At 60.2% G+C, this 13,463-nt stretch overlaps 1 protein-coding gene across 1 annotated transcript in view; it reads right to left on the bottom strand.

Annotated features, from left to right (window-relative positions):
- Positions 1 to 422: 422 nt before the first annotated feature.
- The window catches only part of SCN4A (sodium voltage-gated channel alpha subunit 4), a 31,133-nt gene continuing 18,092 nt past the window's right edge, over positions 423 to 13,463 (bottom strand). The window contains exons 14-24 of the mRNA XM_070393323.1: positions 12,206 to 12,700; positions 10,178 to 10,310; positions 9,324 to 9,478; positions 8,834 to 9,007; positions 7,823 to 7,945; positions 6,203 to 6,481; positions 5,902 to 5,955; positions 5,533 to 5,670; positions 4,939 to 5,043; positions 4,041 to 4,311; positions 423 to 3,536 (exon numbers count right to left, since the gene is read on the bottom strand). Coding sequence (XP_070249424.1) covers positions 2,311 to 3,536; positions 4,041 to 4,311; positions 4,939 to 5,043; positions 5,533 to 5,670; positions 5,902 to 5,955; positions 6,203 to 6,481; positions 7,823 to 7,945; positions 8,834 to 9,007; positions 9,324 to 9,478; positions 10,178 to 10,310; positions 12,206 to 12,700 — 3,153 coding nt within the window. The 3' untranslated portion in view covers positions 423 to 2,310. The remainder of the gene's footprint in view (positions 3,537 to 4,040; positions 4,312 to 4,938; positions 5,044 to 5,532; positions 5,671 to 5,901; positions 5,956 to 6,202; positions 6,482 to 7,822; positions 7,946 to 8,833; positions 9,008 to 9,323; positions 9,479 to 10,177; positions 10,311 to 12,205; positions 12,701 to 13,463) is intronic.

The raw sequence follows: 13,463 nt of genomic DNA on the forward strand, positions 1-13,463 counted from the left end.
AGAGGCAGGGTCCTGGGGGGAGGGTATCTCTGAGGAGAGGGAGGGGCACCTTGGAGCCTCTGAGGGGGGCGGGTAGAGAAGTGAAGGGGTTTCCGGAGAGGAGCGGCTGGGGATGCGGGATCCGGACAGCTCTTTGCTAGGTGCTGTCATGGGTGGGAGCGGAGGGATGTGACCTCTGACCTCGTGTGGCCTCCAGCTGGACCCCGAGCCTTCCTTTAGGCGGGGCAGGAGGGAACCTGGGGGCCAGAGGAGGAAGTTGGGAGCATCCCGCCCTCCCGCACCCCTGCCCGGGACTCCACCAGTCCTCCCTGCTGGGCTGCAGTCCCCACCAGCCCCTCTGCCGCTTGCTGCCCTCAGCCCCCTTGACATCTGCACTCGGAGCTGCAGAAGGAAGAAGCCCGCACACCAGGGGCTCAAGGGGGAGGTTTATTGTAAGAACTGTACAAAGGGGCCTGTCTGCTGGCCTGGCTTGGGCCTGTGCCTACCCGGGCACGGCACGGACGGGTGTGGGTCTGCCAGTGCGGAGGGGGCACAGGCAGGGGGAGGCGCTACAGTCTGTACACAGTCTCTCCAGTCCAACAGACGCGGAGGCTCTTGGGGCCACGCCAGTCCGGGCCTGAGGAGGGAAAGGCAGCGGGCAGGGTGCTGGCCAGGGAGGAGGCTGCCCCCTGTAGGGTGAACCTTCGGAAGGAAGAGCCGGACGGAGTGGGGCCCCTTCCACAGAGGACACAGGCAGGAGACACCGAGCAGGGCTGGGCACGGGTGTGACGAAAACAACCAGCAGAAGGGAAGATCATGGAGTCACAGGGACGAGAGGGGGACGCCCAGGGTGGGCGATGAGGAGGCCAGAGGGCGGGGCAGACAGAACAGAGGGCTCTGGCCCGTGGGCCACACACACACACACACACACACACACACACACACACGCACACTTGCACTTTGTTTTGGAGGTTTGGCTGCTTCCTGAGTTGTAATCAAACTGTTCACAAGAAACAAGAAAAAGAAGAGGAACTAAGGCCAACAGGGACTCGAACTTCGCACATGTGTTCACACGCGTACACACACTCACACGGACAGGCCTCTACAGAAGACACACACACACCGGCCAGACACCACAGGGGCCCACTGACACACATTTCCACAAACAGACCCAGACACACATGCATATGTAGGCGTCGTGGGACACAATGGTGTACACACTTGAACACACACACAAGTGAATCAATCCAGTGACTCCTCCTCCAAGCTCAGCCTCTGACTGTTCTCCGGGAGCCAGTGGAGGCCTGGCACTGCCGTGCCCAGATCGGCTGTGCCAGCAAAAGTGCTCCCGGCATTCCAGGCAGCAAGAGGTTGGAAGGTTGGGCCTGAGCCAGGTGGGCTGGGCATGGCCCAATGTGAAATCTCTAACATGGGCTCAACTATAACATTCTTAGGATCACTTTTTGAGTGGGGGAGTGGGGGGGTGGTGGTGGTAGGGAAGGCTGAGGAGGAAGGGAGGAAGGGAGGGAGGGAACAAGATGTTTCCTCCTGAGTGCCGGGGTTCCAGCCCTACCCCAGGTCTGGGAGCTCAGGCCAAGAAGAGCCCCCAGTGCTGTGAGACTGGTGGACACGATCTAGAAAAAGGCAGGTCCCAAGTGGGGTCCTCCCTTGTGCTCTTCCCCCAGGGGCCAGCCAGGGGCTGGAGGTCTGGACAGTGGACACACCAGGAAGTGGTTTCAGGGGCCACAACCCCAGCCCGATGCACCAGGATCCAGTGGCCAATGAGGCTGGTGGAGCCACTGCAGACCAGCAACTTTTCCCTTTTCCAGGGAATTCCTGAGCCACCGGGGAAACTGTCCCAGAGATGGGGGGCTGGCGGGCCCTGGGGCCAGGTGTCTGCTCTCCCTGAGGGTAAGGCGTCTTTGGAGAGGCCAGCAGCCTGTAAGACTCTGGTGGCAAGAGGGCAGCCAATCCCTCCATCACAGGCCGGCTCCTCCCCCAGTGGGGACAGAGATTCTGATGTTCCAACCGCCCTCCAGGCCAAGAGGAGAGGCAGCAGGGCCCCTGAGGAGGTGAGAGCAACATGAAGGCGAAATCACAGAGGCAGGGGTCTTGGGCCCAGCGTGGAGCCTCGGATTGCAATTCCCATTTTCCATGGCGGGGGGAGGCAGGGGCTCTGGCCTAGGTGTTAGCCCCACAGTGGCCACGTCCTGTCCCCAACAGGGAGCTGGATCAGTCCTCGACTCAAAGTCCCGCTCCCTCAGCCTGCAGGCAGCTTTGGGGAAGCTTCAGGGCTCTACCAGCCTCAGCTGGCCAACTCACTGCCACCTGCTAGACCAGAGACTCTTTGACCCCTGGGCGTACTGTTTGCCCTGGGGGTGGGGAGGCAGGGAGGGCAGCGTCGGAGGGGCTGATGGGTGTGAGTCCCACGGCAGGTCCAGCGTCCCCCGTGGAGCCCGTCTCCTCACCCTTGCCCTGCACATCGCTGTCCCCGTTCTCAGGGCCGTACAACTTGCTCATGGTGTTGATGATCAGCCCCTCCTTCTCGGGGGCCCCGTCCCCGCTACCGTCCTGGCTGTGGCGGTACATGTAGGACGCCTGCTTCACCGAGCGCTGAAGCAGGTGCCGGCGGTAGGCCCTCTGGATCTTGATGGCACATACCTCCTCGTGCTTCCTCCTGAGGGTGGTGGTGATGGGCTCATAGGAGACCTTGGAGGGGTTGGCTGCCATGAACTTCTCCTCCATGGTCTCCTTGAGGGCATCCATCTCCCCCGAGTCTCCCAGGACCTCTTTGGTCAGGGCGAAGAGAATGTCCAGGCAGTGGATTTTGTCGCCTGGCACCATGGGCAGGTCCAGCGTGATGAGCTTGATCTTGTTGGGCTTGGCGATCCTCAGCGGCTCCTGCAAGGTGTCCACGAAGTCGGAGAGGCGGCTGTACTCGATGAACTGCGTGGCGTCGGGGTCGAACTTCTCCCACGTCTCGTAGAACATCTCAAAGTCGTCCTCACAGAGGGGCTCGCCGCTCTCCTCGGTGGCCACGTTGAAGTTCTCCAGGATGATGGCGATGTACATGTTGACCACGATGAGGAAGGAGATGATGATGTAGCTGCAGAAGAAGCAGATGCCGACGGAGGGGTTGCCACAGTCACCCTTGATGCTGCTGCCCGGGTTCTCCAGGGTGGGGTCACAGTCGGGGGGCCCGCTGTTGAGGATAGGGTTGAGGAGCCCGTCCCAGCCGGCCGACGTGGTGATCTCAAAGAGGCAGATGATGCTATTGCCAAAGGTCTCAAAGTTGAACATGTCATCGATGCCCGACTCCTTCTTGACGTAGGCGAAGTTGGACATGCCAAAGATGGAGTAGATAAACATGACCAGGAAGAGGAGGAGGCCGATGTTGAAGAGGGCAGGCAGCGACATCATGAGGGCAAAGAGCAGCGTCCGGATGCCCTTGGCCCCACGGATCAGTCGTAGGACACGCCCGATCCGGGCCAGGCGGATCACACGGAACAGTGTGGGGGACACGAAGTATTTCTGGATCAGCTCAGAGAGTGCGAGACCTGCAGGGAGGAAGTGATGAGCACTGCTGTCCTAGGGTGGGGGGGCTGGGTTAGGGAGTGAGGGGGCATGCGGCCTCAAGGGGGCCTGGCCTGGTGCGCTCAACTTTTGGAGCACAGCCCAGATGGTCTCACCCATTAGGCCGGGCCCTCCCAGGGTCTTGGGGCAAAGGGTTCCATCTTTGTCCCCACACAGCTGGATGGAAGTGAGGTATGCTAAAGTTGATGGGGCGAGGGTCAGGCCTATTCCCAAGGCTGTTTGCAGATGCCGTAGGTGAGTTACTATCATAAGTACATACATGTCCATGCACTTCTCCAGTGTGTATGGATACTGGAACCCGAGTGTGCAACTACTTGTCAGGTAAATGTTCCTTGAGGTGTATACAATGTGCCTCTGTGCATGAGGTGTGAATGGCAGGTGCACACGCACGTGCGTAGGTGTGATGATGTGTATAAGCAGGCCGGGCGCATGTGTCCATGAGGACAGCCTGGCCTGGCCCTGCTCACCTGCAATGGACAGGATGACAACCACAAAGTCGAAGATGTTCCAGCCGACGGTGAAGTAGTAATGGCGCAGGGCGAACATCTTGAGCACACACTCCCCCGTGAAGATGATGATGAAGATCATGTTGATGTTGTACAGGATGTCCACCTTCAGCTGGCTCTGGTCGTCCGTCTCCACCATCATGGTGACCATGTTGAGGCAGATGAGGATCATGATCACGATGTCGAAGACCTGCTTCGTCACAAAGTCGTACACCACGCCCTGGATCTTGTTCTGCAGCACAGATGGGAGTGCAAGGACACATGTGGGTGCACAGTGGGGGGAGTAGTCAGGGCCCACACAGGACACGGACAGGTAAGAGACACAGGATGACACAAACATGAAAGAGAGAGGTGTGTCAGGGCTTATGGTGGTGTTGGCCAGGAAATGGAGGGCAGACCCATTAGACCAGGTCATTCTATGGGGTCCCTGGGCACCTTTCCTTGCTCTGAAGGTCTACCTGCCAAGGTCCTCAAGCAGCCCCCTCACCCTTCCCCTAAGCCATTGCTCACTGGGGAGGGTGTCTGGCCATCATCTTCCTCCCCCTTCTAGGGACCCCTGCCCCAGAATCTACCAACTGAGGAGGTGAATGGACATTGAGGGGCTGTGTAGGGCCGGGTGAGGGGTGAACCAGGGACTGGAGTTTAACGGGCAGCTGCTGCTTATGTATATAGCACCTCAATACAGTTACAAAGAGGCACCCCTCCCGGCCAGTGGACCCAGACTCCCTGCGGGTGGACTCAGCCTCATGCCAGGGACACAGCCTGGAGGGCAGAGTGTAGGCTGCATTTGGGCCCTGTGGGCCCCCTCAGGCGGGAGCCTCACACAGGCTGTGGGAAGAGAGGCCCAGAGGGCAGGTACCTGGGGCCTTGGAATTGGCTTCTGAGGTTTCTTGGAGCCAAGCTTCTTCATGGCATTATAGTATTTCTTCTGTTCCTCCGTCATAAAGATGTCTTTCCCTCCAAAGTATAGTGGGATGGAGCCCATAAGCTTGGGAGGTCCTCCTCCTCTGCCTCCAGGACCTCCCTCCCTCAGGCACCACCCTTAAAGCAACCCTCATCCCAGCAGGTGCCCCTGGTGGAAAGCGGGAGAGGGACATGGAGGGGCCAGAGATGGGGGTTGAGGAGGAGGAGGAGGGGGATGACAGAGGGAAGGGAACCTGTGCTGCCTCACAGTCTGTTTTGGGCCACTTCCCATCAATATCTCATTGGGTCCCCAGAATCACCCAGAGAGGTTGGTAGCATCCCCTCATTTGATGGATAAGAACACCGAGGTTTGGGGAGGCCAGGTCACTGGTTCCAGGTTGCCTGGTGGGATCTGAACCCAGATTTGCTGCCTCAGCTGTGTTCCCAGCGACAGCACAGGGGTACTGAGGCAGCGTTTGTGAACTATAAGGGCTGAATGGACCAAGGACGGGAGGAGGGAGGCCCAGGGAAGGCGGGGCTGGATACTCATCTTCTTCTTCTGCTGGTTGAAGTTGTCAATGATGACGCCGATGAAGAGGTTGAGGGTGAAGAAGGATCCGAAGATGATGAAGATGACGAAATAGAGGTACATGTAGAGGTTCACCTCGTACTGCGGCTGCTCCCCTTGCTGCAGGGGCCACAGGGTGTGCTGGGTGGGCTTGGGGACACACGTGCTCCCTGTCCCACTGTGGGCAGGAGAGGCCTGGGGCCCAGAGGTGAACCCATCCACCCTCGGAGTCTCAGGGTCTCCCGAGGAGGCAGTATGGGGGTGGGGATGGGCAGAACGTGCCGCTGTGTCTTTGGTCTAGTCCTCCCCTGTGGCTCACTCATGAGCCATATCTCGGTGACTCCCACTCACCTCCCGGGAGTCCACGGCTGCATACATGATGTCCATCCAGCCTTTGAAGGTGGCCTGAGAAAGTGTAGTTGGGTGTAAGGGGTGGGGCTGCTTGCTGCCTCTATCATCCAGCCTGGTCCTCCCCCTGGGCCACCTGGCCACAGCCCCACTGGGTAGGTATCAGATAGAGACCAGAGAGGTCTGGGCACTACTTCAGGGTCCTGCAGCCCTGGAAGCAGGGTGGGCAGTCCCCTAACAAGGAGTGGCAGGAAGACGGGGGCACCTCTATCCACGTCCCTGCAGGGCCAGGGGTCGCACTCACCACCTGCAGGAGGGAGAGGTAGCCCAGACCCACGTTGTCGTAGTTGACCTTGACGTTGAGCCAGCGGACCTGGCCCGTGTACATCAGGCTCTCGCACTCAGACTTGTTGTTGACCTCGGAGATGTCGAACCTCTCAGAGGTGGTGGTGTTGATGCAGTAGTAGAACTTGCCAGCAAACAGGTTGACGCCCATGATGCTGAAGATGAGCCAGAAGATGAGGCAGACAAGCAGCACGTTCATGATAGAGGGGATGGCTCCCAGGAGGGCATTCACCACCACCTGGGGTGGGGGTGGGAGGGATTCATTGTCAGATCTTCTCCCAGGCAGGGGAGCCCGTCTCCTCTGGGAGACAGCTCCCCACCGACACTAACCAGGAGACCAGGAAGGGCTGGGCATGGCTACTCAGGGAAGGCTTCCTGGAGGAGGGCACTCTGAGCCAGGCTTGGGGAGAAGTCTGCTGGGCTGTATGGTTGGGGCCAGGGGGGCAAAGAGTAGGGTTGGGGGCTGCCAGCATGGTGGTTGGAGAGGACTCTCTGCTTGGCTGGAGCTATCAGCCCAGAGTTGGGGCCCCGGCCTTCTCTGGAAGCAGCCTGGCTATGGGTCACCAGGCAAGAGACAAACACTCTTTCCTCGGCCCCCATAGGAAACTCAGCCCCCGTGACCAGCTCCTGCTCACTTGTTCACGGTATTAGAGACACAGGCATCGAAAAGAAGCCACCAGACTCTGGACCCTGGGACCAGAGTCCTGCACCCCACCAGCCCTGGCCACACAGGCCACCTCACTGTTCCAGGCTGAGCCCAATCTGAGAATTGTTTCTTTTAAGCAGAAGCCGTGACATGACCTCCAGACAGAGTGGGTGGCACAGGCCTGGCGATGACCAGGGCTCTATTCCTGGCTGGGGTACCAAGCAGCTGTGTGGCCACGGGCAGGTCATGTCCCCTCAGAGGGTTGGGGTCGGCCACTCTGGAGCTGGGAGGGCCCAGCACTGGCCTCTTGTATGAACAGGAGGGAGCCGCTCAGGCTGAGTGCACTGATGGGCTGCAACCAGCCGATTCACAGAGGTTTGTCCCCCTGGGGCTGGTCTTGTTCCCAACAGACCTCCCTTCACTGGGGAAGTCCCATTTGTCTTGCCTGAACCCTGTGTTTACCAGTCACTTCCACCCTCAAGAGCCCGAGGGGATCTTTCCAAACTTGCATGACCCTGAGCTCAAGGGTCAGTAGGCTCAGAGCCCTGGGCACAAGTACCTTCCTGTTTGTTTGAGTCTCAGAGCCATGGGGAACCCCAGTCTGAGCTGGGGAGGGACACGCATAAATACACAGACGGGCTTTTGGTCCACCCTTCTCCCGGCCCTGGCGCCCTCACGCCCTCCTGGGAGCTGCCGCAGCCTCTGCTGCCCCCCAGTGGTGGCAGAGAAGAGCTAAGGCGCAGGACTGCGGGCAGGAATGGGCACTTGGGGCTGGTTCAGGAGGGCTGTCTCAGGCCCCCAACCTGGCCTACAGCAGGACCCTCTGCTTCCCCTGCTGGTGGCTGGAGTACAGACATGTGGTCCCTGCCCTTTGCCCTGTGGTGGCTGCTCCCCCAACCCCCAGTCCTGCTCAGAGCCCTCCCCAGCACCCACCCTCATGCCCTCGAATCGGGACAGTGCCCTCAGGGGGCGCAGGGCCCGCAGCGTCCGCAGGGATTTGATGGGTCCCAGCTCCGAGTAGCCCATCCAATTGGCCACCAGGCTGATGATGGAGACCTGCAAGGGGAAAGGAGGGTTGGGGTGTCAGGGAGTGCAGGGCCCCTGGCTCCCCCCAAAGCCCCGGGACTCAGCCCTTGAGGACAGGTCTGCCACAGGGGCCTCCTAGACTCACAGCTCTAAGGGGTCTCTCCCAGGCCCCTTCCCTAGTGGGTGGTCCTCTCTAGTGGGAATTGTCCCAGCGCCTATAGGAGCCTGGGCTCTATCTCAGCGATGTCATCAATTAAACGGCGGCCCTGTGCCCGTCAGGGAGGTTACAACAGTGGTTCTCAACCTTCCTAATGCCGCGACCCTTTAATACAGTTCCTCATGTTGTGGTGACTCCCAACCATAAAATTATTTTCGTTGCTACTTCATCACTGTAATGTTGCTACTGTTATGAATCGTCATGTAAATATCTGATATGCAGGATGTATTTTCATTGTTACAAATTGAACATAATTAAAGCATAGTGATTAATCACAAAAACAATATGTAATTATATATGTGTTTTCCGATGGTCTTAGGCAACCCCTGTGAAAGGGTCATTCGATCCCCAAAGGGGTCGCGACCCACAGGTTGAGAACCGCTGGGATACAACATCTTCCACAGATATGGGCAAGGACGGTCATCACCCTCCTACTCGCCCTCTTGCCCCCAGGCTCCCCTTTCTCTCAGGGAGCGGAGGTCCCCTCAGCCTGTTAGTCCTCTTCCTGGCCAGCTGGGTCCCAGGAGCCTGAGACCAGTCTCTGCGAGGGCAGGACGGCTAACCAGGGGTCTGACGCGCTCTGTGACCTCGGGCAGCTGCTGCCCCTCGGGCTGGGGCTTCCTAAGGTCCGTGGCCACAAGGAGGGCCTCTGGGTCTGGCTGCGGGGCGGGGCGGGGCGGGCCGGGCCGGGGCGGACTCACGCCCACGATGAGGAAGTCCAGCCAGCACCAGGCGTTGGTGAAGTACACCTTGAAGCCGTAGGCCACCCACTTGAGCAGCATCTCCAGGATGAAGATGTAGGTGAAGACCTTGTCGGCGTACTCCAGGATGGTGCGGATGGTGGGCCGCTGCTCGATGTAGATGTCCTCGAAGGCCTGCGGGCACCAGCACGGGGTGGCCAGGGCCCAGGAGGCCGGGCAACCACGTCCCCAGCCCTGCCCGACGCTGCTGGGTCCCAGGGGCCTGGCACGGGGCCCGGCCGGTGGCTTCTCCCAGACCCCCCATGCCCATCATGGGGGGTGAGCGAGTTTCCCGTGGGGAGAAGCTCCTCGGGGGAGTTCCTCGAGGGCTCTGGGCTGGAGCCTGTTCAGGCCGCGTCCCTCCCGCAGTGTGAGAAGGAGGGAGCCCCGAGGGCCTGCTTTGGGCCTGGCACCTGCCTCGGCCCATGCCCCTCTCCAGGGCAGTGCCTACCAGGGCGCCACTGCTGAGCAGGATCATGAAGACAATGAAGGTCTCAAACCAGTTGTGCTCGACGATCTTGAAGCAGGCCCTGCGCAGGGTCCACCACGTCTTCCCTCGGCCCTGGGAGACGTCCACGTAGAGGCAGGGACAGCGCTGCACACAGGCTGGGGAGCACAGGGGCACCACGTCACGGCCAGGTGGCTGCCTCCCCATCCTGTCAGCATGTTCCCGTCACCTCCCAGGATGCCCCTCCAGACCTGCACCTCACTGCCCCCCCCATTCCCGGCCTCATGTCCTCCACTGCTGGTTGGAAATGGGTCCGGCCCCTCCCCTAGAATGGGGGTCCCAGGCTCTCCCCGCACAGCCTTCTCCGCCCATGTGCCAACTGCTGCCAGGGATGGATATGCAGCAGGAAGACAAGCAGGGGTGTGGGCCCCCAGCTCAGGGACTGTCCCACCCTCCCCGCTCTGCCAGGCAGCCCTCACTCTGCACAGCCGGGCCCTGTTCTCCAGAGCTGTGCCCTGAAGGCCTTTCTCCCCGAAGATGCTGCCCAGGAAGACTGACTCAGCGCTGCCTTCCCTGAGCCCCGCTTCGTGTCCAGGGCTCGATGGGGAATCGGCAAGGCAGCCCTCGGGGTGCTGCCGGCACCCGCTGCACACACTGAAGGCTCAGGTCAGGGCTGGAGGCACCCCGGCTCTGACACCCCTGCCTGGTGCTGCAGGGCAGGGTGGCGTCAGGGGAGAAGGTCCCACATGCTTTTGGTGACATGCATGCCCCCGAGAGGTCCCCAAGGAGGCAATGGGCTGGGGTCTGCTGGGCCGGGGGTGCACCAGGCGAGGTGGGGTGCACGCATGAGGGCTCACCCTCAGTGAAGCACTCCTCAGGCTGCTCCCCCTCGGGGTTCTCCTCCACTTGCTCCTCGGCATCCTCCTCGGGGGGCTTGTAGTCCACTGTGCTGCAGACGGAGGAGTTCCTGTCCAGGGACTGTGGCAGCTTCTGCAGGGGCCACAGGGTCATGTGACCCCTGGGTCCTCCCACCAGGTGGGGCAGAGGAGGTCAGGGTGGGAGACCAGAGGGAGAGGAGAGAGAGGGGTTGGACAGACCTACTCATTCACTCATTCACTCACTCACTCACTCACTCACTCAACCATGGATGATGGAGCAGGCACCGTGGCCCATGCAGAAGAACCAGTTACCAAGGCAGCCGTGGTCCTGCTCTTGTGGCACTTAGATTTGGAGCAGGGTAGGGCTCAGGCCTGGGCAGGGGCGGTGAGGATGTGAGTGGGCATGTAAAGGCCTCAGGTAAGGGAAGAGGCTGGGAGAAGAGCAGGCTGGGGTGCTGGGTATGGCTCGGGCTGCTGGGAGTTCTGGGAGGCGTGGGAAGGCCTGAGGAGGGCAGCAGAGGAATAAGATGCCTAAAGGTACTTGCGACAGGCCCGAATGGGGGTCAGAACAGACTGGGGCTGCCACAACCCCAGATATCAGTGCGTGGTGTCCCCAGGCCTGTCCCTAGGAGCTGTCTGGATGAGGAACCTACAAAGGACCAACAATTTTCCCAGCTGGAGCTCCAGCCTGGGGCCAAGAACCTGATGGGAGTGGAACAGGCGGGGAGGCTGGTTCTCCGACCTGGCCAGGCCTCCCCCACCTCCTCCTGGGCCAGCTCCCGGGCCCAGACTCCCCCCCTCAAGGGGACCCCTTCATGGCTGGGGGTGAGGCCCCTGAAGAGGAAGATGGAGAGGGCAACTGGATGTCAGCTCTGGATCCAGAATGGTGACCAGAAAACTAAGGGAGTCCTGTGCCCAGTTGACAGAAAGGGAGACTGAGGCACGGGGCAATAGGTCAGCAAGGGCATCCACTGAGTCAATTGTCCCGCCCATGTGCCCCCACTCCCGCAATCCCCCTTGGAATCCTGTTTTCCTGGCTCTAAAGCGTGCTCAGAGCCTTGGCCTGGGTGTCTCCAGCCCTCCCCCACCCCTGCTCCTCATACCGAGGTCCGTGTCAGAGTCCCGGGTATTTATAGCTTGGCAGGCACCTGGCCCCCTGGAAAGTCAGCGTGCCACATATTTGGGGGGAGTAAGAAGTCAAGAACTTTCAGGGCAAAGTTCATCTGGGCCCCGGTGCCCAGCCCGGCCCAGAGCCCATAGGGTGCTGGTGGGCAGGGTCTTATGCTCATCCTTCCCCAGCTAGGCCAGAGGGTGGGTGAGGGGCTCAGAGTCAGCTTCCCGAAGAGGCCCAGGCAAGGCCCCAGAGCTTCCGGGGGTCACCACCAGCCCCTCACCATCCTGGGAGGGAAGGAGCAGGAGGAGGGGACATTTCAGCCCAGCCGCTGCAGGGCCCCTACAGGGGCTGGGTGGGTGGTCAGGACTCTTACTGAGGCTCCCTGCTCTCTCCCTTCCCAAACTCCTTGCTCCACTGCACCTCTCCTCAGAGTCCCCAGCCCAACCTGGCACTCTGGCCCACCCTGGAGGGAAAGGGACCAGCCCCAGGGGGGCTCTAAACAGAAACAGGTAACAATGGCAAGAACGCAGAGTGGGCTAAAGAGAGCCCTGCAGTAGAGGTTTCACAGGGAAGAACAGCCTGTCCAAGATCGCCACCTGCTGGTGAAACAGGGCCCTGCCGGAGTTGTGGGGGTGGAGTGAAGGGTGTTAGGGCAGGCAGGATCTGTCATACTATCCTGTCAATAACAGCAGTAACCGTCACCATTTACCCAGCGCTCACCATGTGCTGTACACACATCCTCTCATCCAAGGTCACCACAGTGACCCCAGGTAGGCACCATGACCCCCATTTTTCAGATGGAGAAATGGAGGCTTGGAGGCTTGAATAAAGTCACACAAAAATGTGAAGCCGTGACCGCTGACCCCCCACGCCAGGCTCTGCGACGGGCTCACCTTGACATCCTCAGCCTCCGAGAAGGTGTCAGTCTCCTCCTCTGTCGGCATCTCCAGGTCGGACTCCTCGGAGGCGATGGGCACGTGGATGGTCAGGTAGGGGTTGTTGATGAAGTTGAGGTGGTCCAGCTCAATGCTGGGGGTTGGCCCGTCAGCCAGGCCCACGTGGTTCAGGATATGATTGTCCTTCAGGTCCTTGTCACCCTCCTTGGGCGGTGGTTCCTTCTTCTCGTCCTCGGGGGCACTCTCCCCGGCCTCCCCGGCCTCTCCAGCCTCCTCGGCCTCCCCGAGCCTCCCGATTTGGAGTATGATCTCCTTGGGGCTCAGGATCTTGCCGTGCAGCAGCCCCAGCAGGAAGGCTTTGGCGAAGCTGATGCCCCACTTGATGCGCCCGATAGCGATCTGCAGGTTGTTCATCTCGCCGTCCTCGTCCGGGGCTGCCAGGCTGTCGGCGCTAAAGGAGCTCAGCAGCAGGGCCAGGAAGAGGTTCAGGACCTGGGAGCAGGGGTTGGGGAGCCTCAGCTCAGCCTCCGGGCCCCTGAGGGTCCTCAGGCCTCCAGATCAGATCTACCCCATATTGAACATTTAAAACAGCGCCACCTAATGGAGTCCTCACGACTGCTCATGGAGGTGAGGCCTGCCACTCTCATCCCCACTTGGCAGGTAAGGAAACTGATGCTTGGGCACAGGCTAGGACGTTGCAGACCGAGGCTGAGGCAGGGCTTGGGAGGCCCCTGGGTGATAGGGACTCTCCATGATGCTGTCCTCCGCCTCCACTGCCAGGGGATGCAGAGCAAAGACCAGGGTGCATGTCTCCGAGCTCCCAGGAATTACTGGGAACCACTTCTCTGAGCCATCTTTTCTTTCCTGATAAGTGGGATTTTAATAGACCCTGTGCTCCCAGTGCTCAGAGGCATGTCTCCTATTGCCCTGGAAGGGGCAGTAACCCCTTTCTCCATGGGGTCCCCTGCTCCACCTGGTTCTCTTCCCATAGTCCTGCTGAAAGGGACTTAAGAAGCTTCTGGTCTACCCACTGCCTCCTGTCAACTTCATCTTCCAGTGGCCAGACATTTACTGGGCCCCTCCAGTGAGCACAGGAGCCAGTGGCCTGAGGGAGCTCCCACCTGCTAGAGACAGACATCTGATCAGAAAAATCATATGCAGTGAGTTTGCACGGCCGTGGAGATGGGCACGGAGGCTCTGAGACCATGCTGCTTGGTTTCGAATCCTAGTTTACGAGCTGTGTGTCCAGCGGCAA

The sequence above is a fragment of the Myotis yumanensis genome, unplaced genomic scaffold (genome assembly GCF_028538775.1).
Source record: "Myotis yumanensis isolate MYYU_CA2020_CCGP unplaced genomic scaffold, mMyoYum1.0.hap1 SCAF_16, whole genome shotgun sequence".
In the NCBI taxonomy this organism is placed as follows: Eukaryota; Metazoa; Chordata; class Mammalia; order Chiroptera; family Vespertilionidae; genus Myotis; species Myotis yumanensis.